This window comes from Camelina sativa, chromosome 1 (assembly GCF_000633955.1).
Source record: "Camelina sativa cultivar DH55 chromosome 1, Cs, whole genome shotgun sequence".
Classification (NCBI taxonomy): Eukaryota; Viridiplantae; Streptophyta; class Magnoliopsida; order Brassicales; family Brassicaceae; genus Camelina; species Camelina sativa.
In genome coordinates, this window is record NC_025685.1 from 10,728,501 (window position 1) to 10,745,646 (window position 17,146).

The 17,146-nt window shown below is 39.2% G+C and overlaps 7 protein-coding genes across 9 annotated transcripts in view; 6 read left to right on the forward strand and 1 right to left on the reverse strand.

Annotated features, from left to right (window-relative positions):
- The window catches only part of LOC104787331 (protein PAT1 homolog 1), a 4,707-nt gene extending 4,207 nt beyond the window's left edge, over positions 1 to 500 (forward strand). Inside the window, exon 6 of the mRNA XM_019227489.1 lies at positions 323 to 500. The gene's annotated coding sequence lies outside the window, so the exon portion shown is untranslated. The remainder of the gene's footprint in view (positions 1 to 322) is intronic.
- On the reverse strand, positions 837 to 1,753 carry LOC104787322 (protein JAZ13-like). 2 transcript variants are annotated; one of them, XM_019227491.1, is made up of 3 exons: positions 1,597 to 1,753; positions 1,411 to 1,495; positions 837 to 1,306 (listed from the first exon to the last, which is right to left on the reverse strand). In XM_019227491.1, the coding sequence occupies exons 1-3, from the start codon at positions 1,668 to 1,670 to the stop codon at positions 1,100 to 1,102; spliced, it is 366 nt and encodes a 121-aa protein (XP_019083036.1). In that variant the 5' UTR covers positions 1,671 to 1,753; the 3' UTR covers positions 837 to 1,099. The 2 variants fall into 2 exon arrangements, with proteins under 2 accessions (XP_019083036.1, XP_010511190.1); XM_010512888.2 differs by having other exon boundaries at positions 1,411 to 1,501.
- On the forward strand, positions 4,209 to 7,001 carry LOC104706448. Its single transcript, XM_010422646.1, has 3 exons — positions 4,209 to 4,274; positions 4,698 to 5,343; positions 5,401 to 7,001. Exons 1-3 carry the CDS (start codon positions 4,209 to 4,211, stop codon positions 6,999 to 7,001), a joined length of 2,313 nt encoding a protein of 770 aa, XP_010420948.1.
- On the forward strand, positions 7,111 to 8,202 carry LOC109125636 (uncharacterized mitochondrial protein AtMg00810-like). Its single transcript, XM_019227669.1, has one exon. It carries the CDS (start codon positions 7,111 to 7,113, stop codon positions 8,200 to 8,202), a length of 1,092 nt encoding a protein of 363 aa, XP_019083214.1.
- On the forward strand, positions 8,884 to 12,713 carry LOC104787342 (endoplasmic reticulum-Golgi intermediate compartment protein 3). 2 transcript variants are annotated; one of them, XM_010512914.2, is made up of 12 exons: positions 8,884 to 8,961; positions 9,341 to 9,499; positions 9,609 to 9,691; positions 10,148 to 10,223; positions 10,339 to 10,406; positions 10,667 to 10,769; positions 11,191 to 11,315; positions 11,409 to 11,492; positions 11,682 to 11,828; positions 11,968 to 12,076; positions 12,170 to 12,289; positions 12,371 to 12,713. In XM_010512914.2, exons 2-12 carry the CDS (start codon positions 9,412 to 9,414, stop codon positions 12,442 to 12,444), a joined length of 1,077 nt encoding a protein of 358 aa, XP_010511216.1. In that variant the 5' UTR covers positions 8,884 to 8,961; positions 9,341 to 9,411; the 3' UTR covers positions 12,445 to 12,713. The 2 variants fall into 2 exon arrangements, with proteins under 2 accessions (XP_010511216.1, XP_010511224.1); XM_010512922.2 differs by having other exon boundaries at positions 8,943 to 8,961; positions 9,349 to 9,499.
- LOC104787357 (40S ribosomal protein S10, mitochondrial-like) lies at positions 12,794 to 14,038 on the forward strand. Its single transcript, XM_010512932.2, has 2 exons — positions 12,794 to 13,255; positions 13,409 to 14,038. Exons 1-2 carry the CDS (start codon positions 12,920 to 12,922, stop codon positions 13,805 to 13,807), a joined length of 735 nt encoding a protein of 244 aa, XP_010511234.1. The 5' UTR covers positions 12,794 to 12,919; the 3' UTR covers positions 13,808 to 14,038.
- LOC104766128 (DEAD-box ATP-dependent RNA helicase 9) lies at positions 14,422 to 17,044 on the forward strand. Its single transcript, XM_010512940.2, has 7 exons — positions 14,422 to 14,979; positions 15,070 to 15,197; positions 15,280 to 15,691; positions 15,815 to 15,913; positions 16,002 to 16,226; positions 16,309 to 16,470; positions 16,554 to 17,044. Exons 1-7 carry the CDS (start codon positions 14,545 to 14,547, stop codon positions 16,866 to 16,868), a joined length of 1,776 nt encoding a protein of 591 aa, XP_010511242.1. The 5' UTR covers positions 14,422 to 14,544; the 3' UTR covers positions 16,869 to 17,044.

The following is a 17,146-nucleotide window of genomic DNA, read 5'->3' on the forward strand; positions in this document are numbered from 1 at the left end:
TTTTTTTTTTTTTTTTTACTTTGAACTCTTTTATTTTCCGTATGTTTTTTTAATGGTGGACAAATGCAAATTCTGCTTGGTTGTGTATTTATGATGATGGGAAAGAATGTGAAACATGGAGTAGGTTATCGGAAGAAGAGAGATCTTCCGAGGGGAGCCATATTTTGGTGCTCTAGTCGTTAGGGAACAAAATAGGGAAGTTAGTGTAGTTTGGGAAGGGATATATTAGTGTTTGTGTACAAAATGATGAACCCTTTATCCGGAGAATAGTGAGATTGGAGGCTAGAGAACACAATAGGTGCTAATCCTCTTCGACTAACAGGTTTAGGTCTGGAAAGCAGCTGGGAAAGGGATTTTACAAAAGTTTGTTATCTGATATGTTTATTTCCTCTTAACACTTGTGTCGTGTAATAGTAATAGGAACACACAAACCCCTCATTTTGAATACTCTTTGGATCCACCTCTCGTTGGTTATTTCAAGATTTCATCCTCTAGGCTTATCTACTTTTTTTGTGATGAGCCTGACGGTACAATACCAATATCCAACTGGTCTTGTTACAATTTTTGTTTTGACCAGTGATTATTTGGAATCATGTTGGAATTGATTTTCTCATTTTTGAGTAAACCCGTAGATAAATTAGATAATACTACAAAAGAAAATTTCTGTAATGGTGTGAAATGACTAAGAGCAAAGATGAGCGACGGGTAAACTAATTAATAAATCTTGTGCAGTCTAGTCTTTGGTGGATCCAGCGAGTTCAATGCTTGCGTTTTCTTATTTTGTTGTAAAGGAAACAAAAGTAGAAGAGTTACATAGAGAGCTAACTTGGAAAAAATGGACAAACCTCATGAATTCATTGCAAGACAAGTGTGAAACTTCATACATGAATGGGGAAGGAAAAAACTAATACAAACGATCCAAATGATCCTAGTTTTAATACCAGCTTCAGTGCTCGTACCAGTGCAACGTCTTGATTTTAAAAACCACAAAAAAAAAACTCGAAATTCATATCGTCGAGTATCGAGAAAAATGACAAGAGAGTGAAGCAAGAACTAGCTAGATTTTTCTTAACCCATTTTGTTTTTTGTTGGTTTATACTTAGAAATGATGAGGAGAGGAGGAGGATGAGGAGGTGGAGCCTCTAGGTGTAAGTGTAATAGTTTTGCTTCTCTTCTTCCTCTTCTCCAAGAACCTCTTCACGGATCTCTTCACCGAACAACCTAACGGCGATTCCATTCTCACCGGTGCTAACTTCACTGTTGTTACTTCACGATCCTTCCTTGCCATCTCTATTATTGCCCTTATCTTCACGTATTACAAATTTCACTCCTCAGTATACTATAATCAAATCGATAAGCTAATATAAAACGGAAAAGAAAAAAAAACACTCAAGCATGCAAAAATTGTACCTGGATCTCTACAAGATCGTACTCACTTAATCCTTCATTATAAAATGCATTGTTGTCCTTAGGTTTCATGGCTGATGAATGATCACTAACCCTACATATTAAAAAAAAAAATGTTAATCAAAACGAATCAAGAGGTTTAAATCAAATATGGAAAAGTGGAGTAATTTTTGCATAAATAACACTCACGTAGAATCTTGGCGACAAAATTGAAGCGTAGGGGTCATTGGAGATAGGCAGAGATCTAAGCTGCAACCATTCATGATTCTCTCTTCTTAAAAAGATTATTACTCTGTAGACAAAAAAAAAAGGAAAAAGATTATTACTCTCTTAGGTCGATCTTCGTATCAAAGTAATCAACATTGACATACTTTGCATTTAAAGTACATATAAGAAAGTGGAAAAGTGCCATAACTGTTTCTCTTTTTTTTTTTTGGTTGGAAAAAAAATAAATATCTGCAAATTTGGTCACGTGCTTCATGTTTTCAATACAAAGAAAATTTGTTTTAAAGAAAATGGTTGTTTTTTTTAGAATACGACATATATCAGTTGTGTAAGATTCTTGAGTAATGTGTATCTAATTTGTATTTGTTTGTGTGTAGTGTACATTTACAATATTTCTATTGTATAGAGTATTTATCATTTCAATTATAAATGATATGCATATATAATAAGCTAATAAGTTATATTCATGCATGCATATACAAATTTATAATGTACACATGTTTTGTTTTTTAATGTATTAATTAGTGTTGTGTTTATGAAGTTTGACGATATCTAGATATGTCATATATAGTTTGAAATAATCAATTGGAGTATAAGACTTGAATTTTAGAGTTATGCATACTGTGTTAAGATAGAAATTAGGATTCTGACTTTGAGGGTTTGTGAAAAGATATTGACCACATGTAGTGTCTATGCCATGTGGGTTTTGGAGCCGATTGGTTTAATATACTTTCCAAAAATAGAAAGTCGATCCATAAATGTGAATGGTAACTGGTAAGTGGATTTCTTATCTTATTTTTGAGACATTACGGAATACACAGTTTTTAGTTGAAAGCATGATTAAAGTTAGTAGATAAAAGTTGATAATATTAGTGGATGAATTAAGACACGTGAAGCATGTTTTTACAAACTGTTCTCTCCTTTTTGTTTATTTTTCTTAAGCCTGAAAAAGAAATAATAGATAAAGACATGGACATGATTATGAACTTGGAAGTAGACATATGGGTAATTAATATGACTTCGATCGAAATAGGTTATGAAAAGATGTGATAAGGGTTTTGATGTTTAGTCTGCTTTTAGTATTCACGACACGGACCATTTGGCCCACGACATCATGGCATGGACTTACGACGAATCGTATAAATTGTTTTTGTGGGTGGTCACTGGTCTGAATCAATTAAAGTGATTACACCAATCTTATTTTGTTGTCGGGAAGCCTTGTGTAAAACGTGATTGTTTTGTTTAACAAAGCATCATTTTGGGAGTTAGTTTCTGGTGGGAAGTTTGAGATTTGGGCTTATGGGGTCCCATTCCCAATTGCTGCCTAACATCAAAAAGGCGTTTATACGACGGCCCAATCACGTTGCATATTGTTTTTGCCAACCAGTCACCCTTTTCGACAAAAGTATAAAAACGCCTTTTGATATTAGGCATATCAAGATTAATGTTAGCATGAGCAACATATATATAAGGTAATTAAGGTCTGTGTGATGGTGTTATTAAAGATTTGCTTTAACGTAACAAAGGGAACAAAACACACAAGTTGATACATTAGCAAAGTAGGCAAGAATGTTTGTATTCACACTCTACTTTAATCTTTTGGAATCATTTGTACTAACAACTCTTGTACTTGTTTCTGTTAGCAATATAAAAAAGACAACAAAAAGAAAACAAAGACCACGAGCCACTTTTTCACTAAGTGTGCTTTGATCAAGGGGCGAGTTTTAAGATTTCCGAACAATTGTATGTTTTCTAGTTCGGTTTCTACCTTTTAATGGGAAAAAGTATAAGTTTCGGTCCAAAACTATTCAACTAACCTATATTAAAATTGTATTTTATCATCAAATGATTTCTCATTTAAAAAGTTTTAAATATAAGAAATGAGATCAGGTCTGGAGTAAGCTCACCAACGGATTGCTTGGCACCCATTCGACTGCGGATTGGGATGAACTCGGGATACTCATTTCAGACTCCACCCTTAGTAAGATTCCACTGCTGCTTCTGAGATACTCATTCCAGGTAGCGGTGTACTCCCTATGGCACGAGCGTAATAGCCGTAGACATGGCGAGGACCCACTCTCTACACATCGACTTGGTCAACGGATAGACAAACCATTCGGAACAAACTCCTTCTCTTATTGAACTTCGGCCACCGAAACTATGAAGATATTTTAATGCTCTGGTTTTCTACCAGAACATAATGTTAACCTCAATGTCTTAAAGTTTGTTTAGATTCAAAAACTTTACATTCACTATAAAGAGAAGGTTTTTTGATGAATAAAATTTTATATTCATTCAAAAAAAAAATGAGATCTAAAACCATGAGGTTAGTCATGATCGTGCCTAATTCAAAGGGACAAGTTTGGTTATATTGGAGAATATGCTATAACAGTCTCCGTATTTGTAGTAACGACTTGTAGATATTCCTAGATTTCTGATTATTGTTTACTAGGTCCTATATATGTAACCCTAAAACTATCAATGAAGGCACAAAAACCTTATCACGCATCTGAATCTCTTTATGGTATCAGAGCCTGAAATCTACAAACTCTAAATCTTATTTTTATGACAACGAAATGTCAACGAACCCGAACCCAACAACGACTGCTGGTTCGCCGGCAACAACGACGACGACTGTTGAGGTGAGAAGAACTATCTCACCTTACGACCTGACTTCGGCGGACAACCCTGGTGCGGTGATATCGCATCCGCTTCTCAAGGGGAGGAACTAGGATGAGTGGGCTTACGGCGTGAAGACAACGTTAACGTCACGCAAAAAGTTTGGCTTTCTCGATGGTACCATTGAAAAACCGCAAGAAGGATCAGCTGACTGGGAGGACTGGTGGACGATCTAAGCTCTGCTGGTCTCTTGGATCCGGATGACTATCGATCCGGTGTTGAGATCTACAATCTCACACAGAGAGGTGGCCAAAAAATTGTGGGACTACCTGAAGAAACGTTTCGCTGTGATGAACAAATCTCGCATTCAGCAAATAAAGGCTGAATTGGCTTGTTGCAAACAGAGGGGACTTGCCATATAAGCATACTATGGTAAGCTTACCCAGATATGGGATAGTCTTGCTACCTATCGCCCAATAAAAAGATGTCATTGTGGCTTGTGTACATGTGATCTTGCAACTACTCAAGAGACTGATCGAGAGGAAGACAAGGTGCACCAGTTCTTATGTGATGACCAGTTTAGAGCAGTCCGATCGAGTCTTGTGGCAAGGGTACTAGTGCAACCTTTAGAGGAGGTGTACAACATCGTAAAACAAGAAGAAGATTTGTGTGTAAGTGGTGAAGAGCGAGCTGAGGTGGTTTCTTTTGCTGTGAATACCAAACCACGTTTCAAACTAGAGGATAAAGAGGGGATGCTTTGCAAACTCTGCAATCATCATGGTCATACTGTAGACCGATGTTATGCGGTCATTGGATATCCTGAATGGTGGGGAGACAGACTAAAGAGTCGTTCATTTCAAGGTAGAGGTCGTGGAGGCTCTTCTAACGGTGGTGGACGTGGTATGGGTCATCAAGTTGCTTATGCGAATCATGTTAATGTCCCCAATCTTGAACCTGCTGGAAAGGAACAGGCCAATCAAGTTATCACGGATAAAGACCGTGATGGAGTCAGTGGTCTCACAGACCAGCAGTGGGGCGCCATAAAGAACATTCTCAACGCTAAGAAAGAGACCGCAAGTGAAAAATCCTCTGGTAAGTCTTCTTCTTGATCTTGGATTGTGGATACTGGAGCATCGCATCATTTGACAGGGAGGTATGATATCTTGTCAAATATACGAGAGATGTCACCGGTTCTGATCATTATGGCCGATGGAAGAGAACGAGTTTCTCTTAAGGAGGGTTCAGTACAACTTGGTTCTGGTTTAGTATTACAATCAGTGTATTATGTTGATGAGTTGCATGCATATTTGATATCTATGGGACAGATCATGGATGAGAATAGATGTGTAGTGCAGATGTCTGATACATTTCTGGTTGTTCAGGACCGATCTTCGAGGATGGTGATTGGAGCTGGTAAGCGGGTTGGAAGCGCATTCCACTTTCGCAGAATGGAGTTAGCTGCTGCGGTCACAACACAAGACACTGAAAATTTGGAGTTGTGGCATAAGAGAATGGGACATCCATCTGCAAAAGTTCTAGGAGTGCTTCCTTGTATTTCAAATTCTGTTTCAGTAATCAATTTGAATAAGGATTGTGATGTGTGTTTCTGTGCAAAAAAAACTAGAGAGAGTTTTCCTCTCAGTATGAATAAAACTTCTACCATTTTTGAGTTGATTCACATTGTTTTATGGGGTCCTTATAGAGTTCCATCACACTCAGGAGCTAGATACTTTCTCACAATTGTAGATGACTACTCAAAGGGCGTTTGGTTGTATTTGCTACCAAATAAAGCGGAAACAAGAGAGCATCTGAAAAAATTATTTGCTCTAACAGAGAGGCAATTCAACAAACAAGTGAAGACAGTAAAAAGTGACAATGGGACAGAGTTCATATCTCTAACTAGCTTTTTCCAACAAAATGGAATAGTTCATGAAACATCTTGTGTAGGAACACCACAACAGAATGGTAGAGTTGAGAGAAAACACAGACACATTTTAAATGTGGCAAGTGCGCTGAGATTTCAAGCAAATCTTACTATACAGTTTTGGGGTGAACGTGTGTTCACTGCTGGGTACCTAATCAATCGGACACCAAGCTCAATTTTAGGAAACGTTACTCCGTTTGAACGACTTTTCAATCGTGCACCATCGTTTGATCATCTTAGAGTCTTTGGTTGTCTCTATTATGCTCATGTACAAAATCGAGGCGGAGATAAATTTGTATCCCGCAGCAGACGATGTATCTTCGTTGGCTACCCACAAGGTAATAAGGGTTGGAGAGTTTATGATCTTGAAAACATGGAGTTCTTTGTATCGAGGGATGTTGTGTTCAGCGAATCAAAGTTTCCGTACTCACTAGAAACGACGTTGCCTTTGCTTGATGATGATGAAGAAGGCCATGTTTTATGGGCTCCAATTTCAGAAGGGATTATTTCTGAAGATCATGTTTTGTTAAACCCACAAGTAATTCCTATCCCGCAGCCTACAATGGAAACTAATGTTGAGCCCAATCCCACGGCCCAAACAATTGGTACTGATCCAAGGCCCAATCCACTACTCCAACAAGTCGACCAAGCTCGACCTACAACTTCTTCTACACTGCCCACCACGACACACTCCACGACTGAGCTTGCTGAACCGCGATTAGGTAAAGGTCAACGGCAGAAAATGACCTCCGTGAAATTAAAAGATTATGTTGTTGACCCAGCTGGTACGTTGTTATGGGGCGTTGGAGGAGAACGAAACTTTTGAAATCGTTTATTTGCCTAATGGAAAACATGCAATCGGCAGTCAATGGGTTTTTAAAGTCAATTTTCAGTCCGATGGAACCATCGAAAGATACAAAGCATGACTCGTTGCAATGGGGAATAAACAAATAGAAGGAGAGGATTATGGTGAAACATTTTCCCTAGTTGCAAAAATGGGTACGGTCCGATTGTTCCTCGATACAGCCTTGAAGAATGGTTGGATGGTGCATCAAATGGATGTGCACAATGCTTTCCTCCATGGCGACTTGGAAGAGGAGGTGTATATGCGGTTACCTCCAGGATATCAGTTGGACGATAAAAACAAGGTGTGTAAGTTGAAGAAATCGTTGTATGGGCTCAATCAAGCTCCAAGGTGTTGGTTTTCTAAGCTGGCATCAGCTTTATTATCTTATGGTTTTGACCAAGCGTTGGGTGATTATTCATTGTTCACGTATGAGAAAGGTAACACTCGAATCCATATACTCATCTATGTTAATGATTTGATAATAGGGGGAAGTTGTCCAAAAGCTACGGAAGAGTTCAAAGAGTATTTGTCTTCTTGCTTTAAGATGAAGGATTTAGGAGCCTTGAAATACTTCTTAGGTATAGAGGTTGCTCGGAATGAATGGGGGATATATCTTTGCCAACGAAAGTATGCCCTGGATATCATCGCCGAGACTGGTTTGTTGGGGTCAAAACCAGTAGAATTCCTGTTGGAAGATCATCACACTTTGGCCGTTTCCAAGTCTCCGTTACTGTCTGATCCAAAGTCATTTCGCAGATTGTTAGGACGGCTAATATACTTGGGTGTTACACGTCCTGATCTGGCATACTCGGTTCATGTGTTGGCACAATTTATGAAGGAACCAAGACAAGATCATTGGGATGCAGCTATTCGAGTTGTCAAATATCTTAAGTTTGATCCAGGTCAGGGCATTTTGTTGCGATCGAATACAGGGTTCCAACTCACAGGCTGGTGTGATGCGGATTGGTCACGATGTAAACAGTCGAGGAGGTCAGTCACGGGTTACTTTGTTCAATTAGGTGACTCACCTGTCTCTTGGAAGGCAAAGAAACAAAAGACTGTGAGTAGGTCTTCGGCAGAATCAGAATATGGCAGATTTAGTTCAAGAGTTAATATGGTTGAAGCGCATGTTGGGTACTTTGGGAGTTATGCACATTCAACCAATGTTTGTACATTGTGACAGTAAGAGTGCTATTTATATTGCAACAATCCTGTTTTCCATGAGAGGACGAAGCATATCGAAAATGACTGCCACTTCGTCCCAATAAGGTCATCACCCGAAATATTCTTCTACGACATGTCGACACACATTCACAAGTGGCTGATATATTAACGAAACCCATAGGCAGAGATGGATTTCTGCAATTTTGGTCCAAGCTAGGCATACACAATTTGTTTGCTCCAGCTTGAGGGGAGGGGTATTGGAGAATATGCTATAACAGTCTCCGTATTTGTAGTAACGACTTGTAGATATTCCTTGATTTATGATTATTGTTAACTAGGTCCTAATATCTGTAACCCTAAAACTATCAATGAAGGCACAAAAACCTTTTCACGCATCTGAATCTTCTTTAGGTTAGCTTCATCATCGAACAAGTTCCTATAACAAGTCCCATATCGCCTTTGAGTAAAATGGCTAAACAAAAAATAAAAAAAATTGAAACTAAACATAATTCCTCTCCTAAAAATCACCAATTAAGAGAATATAAGGGGTTTATACGTAAATAACTATACGTACAAAACTGATATGTTTAGTAAATTGAGGGGTGCAATTAATAAATAAAGAGAGACGGAAAAAAAGAGACGCCGTTCAATTTCACCGCAGAAGAGAAGAAGAAGAGGAGAAGGAGCCTTTTGTTTGTCTCTCTCTCCCGGACTCGGAGATCTCTTCTCTCTTCTTCTCCCGGCGCGCGCTTCATCCTCATCATCTTTGATTCGGGTACGATCTCTTAAACTCGATTTTTGCGTCTGGAATTATCTTAGTTTCTTCTCTTCTTACGCCATTGTTACGCATAAGATAGGAATTTATCCAATCTAGGGCCTGTGAAGATCATACTTAGAAAAAAATCGGATTTTTGTAGATGAATTCGTTGTGGGCAATGTGGCCCTGCATCTACTTGGTTTCTTAGCTAGACCCTTTTGATAGAACTGCCATGAAAGCTCTCTGCTTTGTCGAGATCGAGTAATATTTACAACTTTAGAAGAGAATTGGGTTCTAATAGGAAAGATTTAAATCTAATGGTTTAATTGGTGTATCCATTGCCAAATTGTGGGAGTGGAGTTGCATGAATTTGGCGATATCTAATGTTGGTTTGTAGTTTTGTAGAGGTCCTCCTCGGAATTGGATTTGCTTAAGAAGTATTTATTATCATCGAGGGAAGCTGCTAGGATGGGTGTGAAGCAGGCTCTAAGGAGCATCGATGCGTTTCCAAGAGCAGAGGATCATTTGTTGCAGAAGACGCAATCTGGTGCAGTTGGTAATGGATCTTTGTTTCTATTCACTCTTCTCGTTGTTTGAGAAGCCCTCTTTTGAATGCTTGATGTGTGTTTAAGCTTATTTTAACATTAAATTTGTTGTTATTGTAGTATCAATTGTTGGACTTCTTATAATGGCCACTTTGTTCTTACACGAGCTGAGTTATTATCTTAACACACTTACAGTGCACCAGGTATGTATATAGTTCGAGCGGAATCTTGTGCTTTATATATACTGCCCTGACTCTAGAAGTCTAGCTTAAAAACGGCTAAGGATATACGTATAAATTGCAGTGAGTGATCTTCCGCTCCATCTGTTATCCTTGAGATTCTTTGATGCCACTCTAGTTAGAACTATGTATATTTTTCATTGCCTCATTGATTTTGTTATTGTTGTGAACCATGTATTTTTCACTAGGTAACATGTCTTGAGTGTGGTATAATGCAAATTGCGTTGAATGTCTCAGTCGAAATTTTTGCAGTGATCTATACCATTAGGAAAACATGGATTTGAAGTCACTCTGTTGATTCAATCTCATTGATACCCTTGTCATTCTCTGTCCATCTGACTGACTCGTAGGAGTTTTTATCATTTTTTATATTACAGCTAATGTAATCAAAATGGAATTTGTATCATTTTTTTCTTCTAGATGTCAGTGGATCTAAAGCGTGGAGAAACTCTACCAATACATGTAAATATGACGTTTCCATCTTTGCCTTGTGATGGTAAGTGAAATTCGCTGATCACATAGTAGCAAAGGCTATATAACGTTCTTTCCTCCACACTTTCTCCAATACTTGTGGTTGTAAACTTCGTCATTTGAGCTTACTTGTTTTGCAGTATTGAGCGTGGATGCTATCGACATGTCAGGGAAGCATGAAGTGGATCTTGATACAAACATTTGGAAGGTAAGATGAATGCAGATCACAAGTCTTTTTCACATGTTTTCTCGTCCACCTTATTTAAATTACCGAAGTTTGTTTTGTTAGACTGTGCGTAAAACAGTATAGCAGTTCATACTGTTCATATATAGGTGAAACATTCTATTTGAAGGGAGCTGTTTGGATATTTCGCTTAGCATCTTAAACTCTCACTTCTTATGGCATTTTGCCCTAGTTGTACTTTTTTATCAGCGAGTTTATTGCTCACTAATTGCGGGTATCTGCAGCTCCGTCTCAACAGTCATGGACATATCATTGGCACAGAATATTTATCTGATCTTGTTGAAAAGGGGCATGAGCATGGTCACGGTCACTCGTCTCACAAGCATGGTAACATTTTAACTTTTTGAGCCTTTACTGAGTTTTGTACCTTTTGTGACGAGCTTCTTTTTCCTTAGCTGTCCTTTGAATGTATATATGTCTTGTTACTTTCGGAAGAACAAATAGTCATGTGCACGTTGGTTCTATGTACTTATCAAAACGTGTATTAACAATAGTGGATATGTAAACCTGAAAAATATGATGTACACCTTTCTCAAATGTGTTGTAAAATACGGAGAACTGAATTAAACAAATTTTGTGCTTTCAATAAATTTTAATGGGAACCTTACTAGTTTAATTGAGGCGCAGTATTAACGTGAAACAGAGATGTAAGAGAGTCCCAGTGATAGGTGTCATGGTAGCTATCTTATTTTGGTACGAGAATAGAGACTTAATCATGTACACACTTTATCTTTTGTGCTTGCTGAAGATGGCAAAGAAGAACACAAGAATGAGACCGAAATCGAAACATTGAGTTCTCTAGGCTTTGATCAAGCTGCTGAGACTATGATTAAAAAGGTGAAGCAAGCATTGTCAGATGGAGAAGGATGTCGGGTATTAATCGTTGCTCTTGTCAATATACAAACTAGAGATTTTGTGTTACCGGCTTTTAAGAAAACAGAGACTAATCTTTTTGCTGTTTCTCAGGTCTATGGTGTCTTGGATGTACAACGGGTTGCTGGAAACTTCCATATTTCAGTGCACGGGCTGAACATCTATGTTGCTCAGATGGTAGGTATCATTATTATCTCGCTTAATTAGCCATCCTCTTATCAGGACTTGAATGCATAAGTGTAACCAAGAACAGACTTTAAAATCAGATTCGTTAAACTAGGTTGATTAAAGTACGATGACATAAATTCATTGACGCTAAATTGCTCTCATCATTTGAAACAACTAATCGATTTACCTTCTGAACAGATATTTGGTGGTTCCAAAAACGTAAACGTGAGCCATATGATTCATGATCTATCCTTTGGGCCGAAATACCCGGGAATTCACAACCCACTTGATGACACAAACCGAATGCTGCATGACACCAGTGGAACATTCAAATACTATATTAAGGTGCTTATCCAAATTCCTCACAGTTCTGCTTACTTATGTCTCTCTGCTGAGTATATATTTTTAAACCTCATTATATGTTACTTCGAAATCATAGGCTTTATTAAGTCGAAGTCAATAATTTCTTTCTGGTATGGCGCAGATTGTACCCACGGAATATAAATATCTTTCGAAAGACGTACTGTCAACAAATCAGTACTCTGTAACTGAATATTACACGCCGATGACTGAATTTGACCGGACATGGCCAGGTTAGTTGAGCGAAGTACATTTGAAGTATGCACCTGATTCTTATTATACTCTGTTTCTGTTTTGTTTGATGTGCATGTGCTTTCCATTTTCAGCTGTCTACTTCTTATATGATCTTTCACCAATCACTGTGACAATCAAGGAAGAACGCCGTAGTTTCCTCCACTTAATCACTCGGCTTTGCGCTGTTTTAGGCGGTACCTTTGCTTTAACAGGTTCGCCCCCATCTTCGGTGGTCTCTGTCTCAACACGCATCTTTTCAAAATCTTTGTCTAACATATCATTGTCTTAAACAGGAATGTTAGATCGTTGGATGTTCCGTTTTATTGAATCTTTTAACAAGAATCCGAGTACTAGAAGCATACACTAGCGAAACAGAAGAGTCAACAAAAACAATGAGAAGCGGAACAAAAAACAAGGAAGGAAGAAGAATATATCTGGCCTTCTGAGACAACTCACCAGAGGTTCTAGGATTTGATGATACGTTTACTAAGAAACTCTAGAATCCATGGATATAGTTTTTTTTTTTTGCATATTCACTCTCTTATGTATTATTACTACTCTGGTTTTTAACTAGTTGAGTTATTTTGTAATTTTTATTCACTTTGGCTTCATGAGATTTTAACATTTTTGCATCCTTTTTAACTTGTCTCTCAAAAGTAAAAGGAAAAAAAAAAACATATCCATAGCTCACCGTAGTTAACGTATACTCGTCGCAGGCAATCGTTACACTTCTGTGTGTTTCGAGTTTCGACTGAAGAATCAAAAACCCTAATTGAGATTTTTCACTTTCGCTGCTTCCAAATCTCTGATTCATTTCTTCCGTCTCACCGTTGAATCTGAAAATGATCACCGGAGTACTCCGCCGATCTTCACTGCCGTCGAGGCACGCTCTCTCCGCCGCGTTATCCTCGTTCGATTCATGTCTTTCTCACAATCTCACTCCAGCCTCCACCGCAGCCTCCTCCATCACCCCTCGATTCACTCTCGCGTCGTCTCCGAACTCATTTGGTATCACAGCGAGGAGGGACTTCCACATTAGATCTGAGCCGCCGATGTTTGTTCCCGCAGGAATCGCGTTTCACGGTTACGCTACTGCTGCACCAGAGATTAAGAAATCTAAGATTAAAATTGCTCCAGAGAATGTCAAACCATTGAGTAGGAAAGAGATCGCTCTCCAGGTACTTGTTTCTCTTCTCTCATTTCATTCTCTAAATCGAATTGTGTCAATATGTTATTGCTTCACCAGATTCACAGAAACGTCCTACAAATTTTGATGTTTTTTTTCATGTTGTTGAAATCATTTGTGTGTTTTGTGTGGGTTTGAAATGTAGAAAGAGGCAGCAGCTGAAGAAGAAAGCACATCAAAGATCAAAGGAACCAAGATTTGCATAGCGATTCGATCTTTCGATAACCCGGAGAAGCAAGCTTGGTGTCTACCTCCTCACACCCGTAAAGTTGCGATGCCGGACACGCGTACGCTGTACACTGTGCTAAGGTCGCCTCACGTCGATAAGAAGTCTAGGGAACAGTTTGAGATGAGGTTCAAGAAACGGTTTCTTGTCATCAAAGCTCAGAGTCACGAGCTGAGCAAGAAGCTCTTTTGGTTGAAACGTTACCGTATTCTTGGAGCTCAGTATGAACTTCAGTTCCATTGCAAAACCCGTTTGGATATGACTAAAGTGTTTGGCAACATTAATGATGGCTCCACCACCACCACCGTTGCTCAGTGAGATTTGTGTGCTAGAAAAGGTAATCATTTTTGAAGAAAGTTTTCAAGACGCAACCGGGTTAGGTTTTGACCGGAGGAATCTGCAATAATTTCGAAACCCTTACGGATCCAAAGAACTCAGACCCTCGTTTCAGATCAAATCCTGTAGCTCTTTTCTTGCTTTAGTATAAACTTGTGTCTTTTGTTTGGAACGATTCTTAAAGATCAATTGAGTTTCAATGCTTTCAGTTTATGCTCATTCTATTAGTATAGGGTTTGATGCATCCCTTCTGAACCAGAGCCTGATTGATTTGCCACCACCGGAGAGCCAAAGGAAACATTGAGAGTCAATCCAAAATGATTGCAGAATACAAGAGTTTGAAACTCGCAAGTCATGGAGTCTAACATTATAAACAGAGCACAAAACGAATTTGAAAAAAATAATTAGTTCAATCGTAATGAAGATTAAGCAAGATCAGAAATCATTAACTCGGTCTTTGCTTTGCATCCAAGAACACAACTTTGGGGTCAAGCGAAATCTTTTTAAAACACGCTTGCACGTGCACGAACATACCATACACTCACCCGCAGGAGATTATAACAAAATGCACCCTTTTATACCCGCCTTTGTTAAAATCTCTCTCTAAACCCTTTTGCCGTCTCTTCTAAAACCCTAATTCTCATCTTTGGGGTTTCACATTTCTTTCACACTTCTCACCAGATAACCCATCACTCACTCTTCTTCACCAATATCCGAAAATGATCAGCACAGTACTCCGCCGATCTTTCCTCGGCACATCACAGCGTACCCTCGCCGCTTCGGTTACCTCCATCAACGCGGCTCTGTTTCATCACCTCGCTCCATCCGCCGCCGCCACAGCCATAGTCTCCGATCTAGCAAATGGGGATGCTAAAGTCAAGCCTCTCCTTCCGAATTCGAACCCTTTTGGTCTTAAAGTGAGAGACTTTCATGTTAAATCTGCGCAGTCGGAGTTTAGATCGTCGGTTGTTTCTTCTGCTGGGTTCGCGGCTCAAGAGTACGCTTCTTCGTATGAGAGTAGCGATGGTGTTGATTCGGAAGGTGTTGGTAGTAGCAGTGGTGGTGATGGGCTTGTCATATCTGAGCTTGGTATATCTCCGGAGATTGTTAAAGCTTTGAAAGCTAGGGGTATTGAGAAACTCTTTCCTATTCAGGTAATACATATATGATCTTCTCTCTGTTACATTTGGTTATATAGATCAAGATGTTGAACTGAGTTTTTGATGTTTGTGTTGGTTGAATAGAAAGCTGTGTTGGAGCCAGCGATGCAAGGTCGAGATATGATTGGTCGTGCAAGGACTGGAACTGGAAAGACACTTGCTTTTGGGATTCCTGTTATTGACAAGATCATCAAATTCAACGCTAAACATGGGTTAGTGTTTATTGTACATCTATGGATCGTTTCAGATATGTTTGTTTCGTTTGGTTCTTATGTTGTCTTTTTGATGTGACAGTCGTGGGAAGAATCCTCAATGTTTGGTTTTGGCACCGACAAGGGAGCTAGCTCGTCAGGTTGAGAAGGAATTTAGGGAATCTGCTCCAAGCTTGGATACTATTTGTCTCTATGGAGGTACACCGATCGGACAGCAAATGAGGGAGCTGAACTATGGTATTGATGTGGCGGTTGGAACTCCTGGTCGTATCATTGATCTGATGAAAAGAGGAGCTTTGAATCTATCAGAAGTTCAGTTTGTGGTTCTGGATGAAGCTGATCAGATGCTTCAAGTTGGATTTGCGGAAGATGTTGAAATTATATTGCAAAAGTTGCCAGCGAAACGTCAGAGCATGATGTTTTCTGCAACAATGCCGAGTTGGATCAGATCGCTAACCAAAAAGTACCTGAATAACCCTTTGACAATTGATCTTGTGAGTGGTCTTATACCTGCTTGTGTTTGTATCTGAGAATTGTTCAAAATTCCTGAATGGCTTTAGCAGAGTAGTTAATGAGGTGATATTGTTTTAATGACACATGTGCTGCTATGTTATTAGGTTGGAGATTCAGATCAGAAACTTGCAGATGGGATTACAATGTATTCTATCGCTGCAGATTCTTATGGAAGAGCATCCATCATTGGTCCTCTTGTAACTGTATGTTTTCATTTTTTTGCTTTAAAACCCGTTATATGTATCTCGTTTTGTTTCCACTTGTGATTTAATAAAATCTTCTCCTTTACAGGAACATGGCAAAGGAGGAAAATGCATTGTCTTTACCCAAACAAAACGGGATGCAGATCGCCTTGCATATGGATTGGCGAGAAGCTTCAAATGTGAGGCTTTACACGGTGACATATCCCAAGCTCAGAGAGAAAGAACACTTGCTGGTTTCAGGGATGGGAATTTCAATATTCTTGTTGCAACTGATGTTGCTGCCCGTGGACTTGATGTACCTAATGTTGATTTGGTAAGTTTAAACTACACTTTTTCTTGCACTTAACTAGTTATGTCTCACATTTTATTAAACCTATCTTGTGCTTTGTGTGTAGGTAATTCATTATGAGCTTCCTAATAACACGGAGACGTTTGTTCACCGAACGGGGCGAACAGGTCGTGCTGGAAAGAAAGGTAGCGCGATCCTCATCCACGGTCAAGAGCAATCCAGGGCTGTTAGAATGATTGAGAAAGAAGTCGGAAGCAAATTCAACGAGGTTAATAATTTTTCTTACCCTCTTACCATCATTTTTTTGAATGCTTGTGTAACATTTCTGTATCTATTTTGTTTTGAATTCAGCTCCCTAGCATTGCTGTGGAGAGAGGAAGCGCAAGCATGTTTGAAGGAGTCCCTCGATCTGGAGGGTCCTTTGGAGGAGGACGATCAGGTGGTGGTAGTTATGGTGGCAGCGGTGGCCGTTCAGGTGGTGGTAGTTATGGTGGCGGTTATGGTGGCAGCGGTGGCCGTTCAGGTGGATCAAGCAGCCGTTACTCTGGTGGTTCAGACCGTTCTTCAGGAGGTTTTGGGGGATTTGGTTCAGACCGTTCTTCTCAGTCAAGTGGAAGGAGCAGCTTTGGTGGGTTTGGATCAAACGATGGTAAAAGGTCTTACTGAGGAGTGTTGGGTGGGTTCTGGACCTGATCCGGCAATAATGGAGTTGACTTAGGAGAACTCAGTATGAGTTAAGTAGTTTATCAAGGAGTCGAGCTATATATAAATTCTGTAGCTACTTCTTGTCTCATACACAAACATAAGTTATATCATTATTTCACATTCTCTAATTTATTTTACTTCTCAATTTGAGTGAAGACCTTTACTTCCCCCCTCTTCCATATATTGTAAGCTCATTTGCTCGGCCATCATAAGAAACTCGAGTTTTGGATTAATTCAAG

Excerpts from the sequence above, each read along its gene's own strand:
- LOC104706448 (XM_010422646.1), top strand. The coding sequence starts at position 4,209 with ATGTCAACGAACCCGAACCCAACAACGACTGCTGGTTCGCCGGCAACA. Across the intron at positions 4,275-4,697 it reads CAACGACGACGACTGTTGAG|ATATGGGATAGTCTTGCTAC; the intron begins GTGAGAAGAACT and ends AAGCTTACCCAG. Across the intron at positions 5,344-5,400 it reads CGCAAGTGAAAAATCCTCTG|GGAGGTATGATATCTTGTCA; the intron begins GTAAGTCTTCTT and ends ATCATTTGACAG.
- LOC104787357 (XM_010512932.2), top strand. The coding sequence starts at position 12,920 with ATGATCACCGGAGTACTCCGCCGATCTTCACTGCCGTCGAGGCACGCT. Across the intron at positions 13,256-13,408 it reads GGAAAGAGATCGCTCTCCAG|AAAGAGGCAGCAGCTGAAGA; the intron begins GTACTTGTTTCT and ends TTTGAAATGTAG.
- LOC109125636 (XM_019227669.1), top strand. The coding sequence starts at position 7,111 with ATGGGGAATAAACAAATAGAAGGAGAGGATTATGGTGAAACATTTTCC.
- LOC104787342 (XM_010512914.2), top strand. The coding sequence starts at position 9,412 with ATGGGTGTGAAGCAGGCTCTAAGGAGCATCGATGCGTTTCCAAGAGCA. Across the intron at positions 11,493-11,681 it reads ACATCTATGTTGCTCAGATG|ATATTTGGTGGTTCCAAAAA; the intron begins GTAGGTATCATT and ends CCTTCTGAACAG. Across the intron at positions 12,077-12,169 it reads ATTTGACCGGACATGGCCAG|CTGTCTACTTCTTATATGAT; the intron begins GTTAGTTGAGCG and ends TTCCATTTTCAG.
- LOC104787322 (XM_010512888.2), bottom strand. The coding sequence starts at position 1,670 with ATGAATGGTTGCAGCTTAGATCTCTGCCTATCTCCAATGACCCCTACG. Across the intron at positions 1,502-1,596 it reads TTTTGTCGCCAAGATTCTAC|GGTTAGTGATCATTCATCAG; the intron begins GTGAGTGTTATT and ends TTTAATATGTAG. Across the intron at positions 1,307-1,410 it reads ACGATCTTGTAGAGATCCAG|ATAAGGGCAATAATAGAGAT; the intron begins GTACAATTTTTG and ends TAATACGTGAAG.
- LOC104766128 (XM_010512940.2), top strand. The coding sequence starts at position 14,545 with ATGATCAGCACAGTACTCCGCCGATCTTTCCTCGGCACATCACAGCGT. Across the intron at positions 14,980-15,069 it reads AGAAACTCTTTCCTATTCAG|AAAGCTGTGTTGGAGCCAGC; the intron begins GTAATACATATA and ends TTGGTTGAATAG. Across the intron at positions 15,692-15,814 it reads ACCCTTTGACAATTGATCTT|GTTGGAGATTCAGATCAGAA; the intron begins GTGAGTGGTCTT and ends CTATGTTATTAG.